Genomic DNA, 2643 nt, shown 5'->3' on the forward strand with positions numbered 1-2643 from the left:
AATAATCTGAATCAAAACATAGGAAGTATTGTATATGCCCAACTTGCAGGACAGCCTACAAAAAATCTGTATACACTTCAAAATGTCAATGCTTAGAAAAGCAGATATAAAAATTGAGGACATACTCCAGTTGCAAAGAGACTTAGAAGAGATCATAATAAGTAGAATGTGAAATCTTATATTAGGCTCTGCCTGGGTGGAGAGTGTAACCCAGAAGGTCCTCTGAAAGGCTAGAATTGATCGGGGGGGTGGATCCAGAGACCCACACTGAACACACTTGGGAAAGGGATGGAGCGATCACCATTTTGAACATGGGGAATGGAGCTGTGAGGGCTGGGGAGTAAGTGAACGGCCATGGAGTCACCCCCTCCTGGTGTCATAAACTATGCAAAACCCAAATAGAATGTGTTATGCTGATTTTGTCAGTCTGAGTTAGGGAGACACTAGAGTCCTCAGAGGGCATGCGTGGGCCCCCCAGGGAGGGAGACAAGAAAATTTAGTGCAACAAATAGGTGGAATGAGGATATGAGATATTAGAGAAAACAAACACGCAAACATTACACTTTCTGATTTTCATAATCATAATGGGACATTTAACTAAATGGTTCAAAATATTAATTATATAGAGAGAGTACAAAATAAATAAAAAAGACATACTAGTCTATAATGATTCTGAATAAGGGTATATGAGGGTTCTTTGAATAATTCTTGATAGACTCTTCACTGCCTAAATGTATTTCATTAAAAAGTTTCAAATATGGAGATGTAAATTGGGATACGTGAAAGCTGTGAAATAGGAACCAACATGGAACCTTCCCGTCAGTCATTTTAAGGTAAATAAATCCAGTTCCCATTGATTCTGCAGCTCTGGGTTTCCTATCACACTTCACTGCTTGATAAGCTGTCATAAAGGAATGGGAGGCAACCAGTCATGGGAGGCAGACTTCATCCTTGTGGGACTTCACCTCAGTGCAGAGATAGAGCTCTTCCTACTCTGGGTCTTCTCTCTGCTCTACATCCTTGGGCTGCTGGCAAATGGCATAATCTTGGGACTCATCTACCTGGATCCCAGGCTGCATACCCCCATGTACTTCTTCCTCTCACGCCTGGCCATCCTTGACATGTTCTATGCTTCCAACAATGTCCCTAAGATGCTGGCCAACCTTGTGAACCAGAAGAGAACCATCGCCTTTGCTCCATGTATTCTGCAGACATTCTTGTATTTGGCCTTTGCTGCTGCAGAGTGCTTGATCCTAGCAGCCATGTCTTATGACCGCTATGTGGCCATCTGCCACCCACTACACTACACTGTCATCATGAACTGGAGAGTATGTGTGGCCCTGGCTGTCACCTCTTGGTCATGTGGATTTATCCTTTCCTTTGTTCACACAATTCTCCTACTAAGGCTAACCTTTTGCGGATCCCGAGAAGTGAATCACCTCTTCTGTGAAATCCTGGCTGTCTTAAAACAGGCTTGTGCTGACACCTGGATCAACCAAGTGGTCATCCTCGCAGCATGTGTTTTTGTCTTGGTTTGGCCTCTTTGTTTAATGCTTGTTTCCTACACTCACATTCTCTGGGCCATCCTAAAAATCCAATCAGGGGAAGGCCGCAGGAAGGCCTTCTCCACATGTTCCTCCCACCTCTGTGTGGTGGGACTCTTCTTTGGGATAGCCATGCTAGTTTATATGGTCCCTGACTCTGATCAGCGAGTGGAGCAAGAGAAAATGCTGTCTCTGTTCCACAGTCTCTTTAACCCAATGCTGAATCCCCTCATCTACAGCCTGAGGAACGCCCAGGTAAAGGAAGCCTTCCTCAGAGCACTGCAGAAGAAGGGGTCTGTGTGAGGGGCACAGAGAATACGGGTTGGGCAGTCTTCCTGAACGATGCTGCTGAAGCAAGAGCTTCAGACTTCCCAGTTAGAAGTCTGATAGAAAAATGGTGATTACTCGAAGTCTAGCTCTGGAATTAGGGAAAAAATAGAGGGAAAACTACATATTACCATAGTTTACATTGCTAATCCAGTTTCTAGGTTAGCAGCAAATGCTGGCGAAGCTGTGAATCAAAGGGAAAAGTCCAGCTACGGTAGAGGTCGGTGGAGATTCCTAAAAATCTAACAATACAGATGTCTCATTGACGGCTGAGCCCTCACTGCTATCATCCCTCCCCTCCAAGGCTCAGGGAACACTGTAGAAGGGGTGGAAAGATGTAAGATCTGGAGGTTGGGGACGGGTGCTGTGAAATGCTCTCCCCTGGACACAGCATGACTGTCACACACATGAACTAACAGCAGCTGTGGTTACTTGAACAAAAACAAGTCAGTTAAAAATTATACCGTGAACTAGCCATGGCGCACGCCTTTAATCCCAGCACTCGGGAGGCAAAGGCAGGTGAATCTCTGTGAGTTCAAGGCCAGCCTGGTCTACGTACAGGTTCCAGAGCAGCTGGGGCTACAGGGAGACCCTGACTCAAAAAGACACCCCCACAGAAATTATACCATGGAAGGGAAAGGGGCTCTTTGATGCCCCATCCCATTCTAGGATCTATTGGCAGTCCATAGCTAAGGGAAGAGTCACTTTTCCTTGGGGGTGTAGGTGATGCATACCCTAGTGGATGAATGGGGCATAGTATGTACTTATTCTT

General features: G+C 45.4%; 1 protein-coding gene across 1 annotated transcript; it reads left to right on the forward strand.

Moving 5' to 3' along the window:
• Positions 1-914: 914 nt before the first annotated feature.
• LOC103730436 (olfactory receptor 2A2-like) lies at positions 915-1847 on the forward strand. The gene has a single exon (XM_008828653.1). The coding sequence runs from the start codon at positions 915-917 to the stop codon at positions 1845-1847; it is 933 nt and encodes a 310-aa protein (XP_008826875.1).
• The last annotated feature ends 796 nt before the right edge of the window (positions 1848-2643 follow it).

This window comes from Nannospalax galili, unplaced genomic scaffold, assembly GCF_000622305.1.
Source record: "Nannospalax galili isolate Female #2095 unplaced genomic scaffold, S.galili_v1.0 scaffold233, whole genome shotgun sequence".
NCBI lineage: Eukaryota > Metazoa > Chordata > Mammalia > Rodentia > Spalacidae > Nannospalax > Nannospalax galili.

What these genes read in the sequence shown, in the direction of transcription:
- LOC103730436 (XM_008828653.1), top strand. Translation starts at nt 915, where the DNA reads ATGGGAGGCAACCAGTCATGGGAGGCAGACTTCATCCTTGTGGGACTT.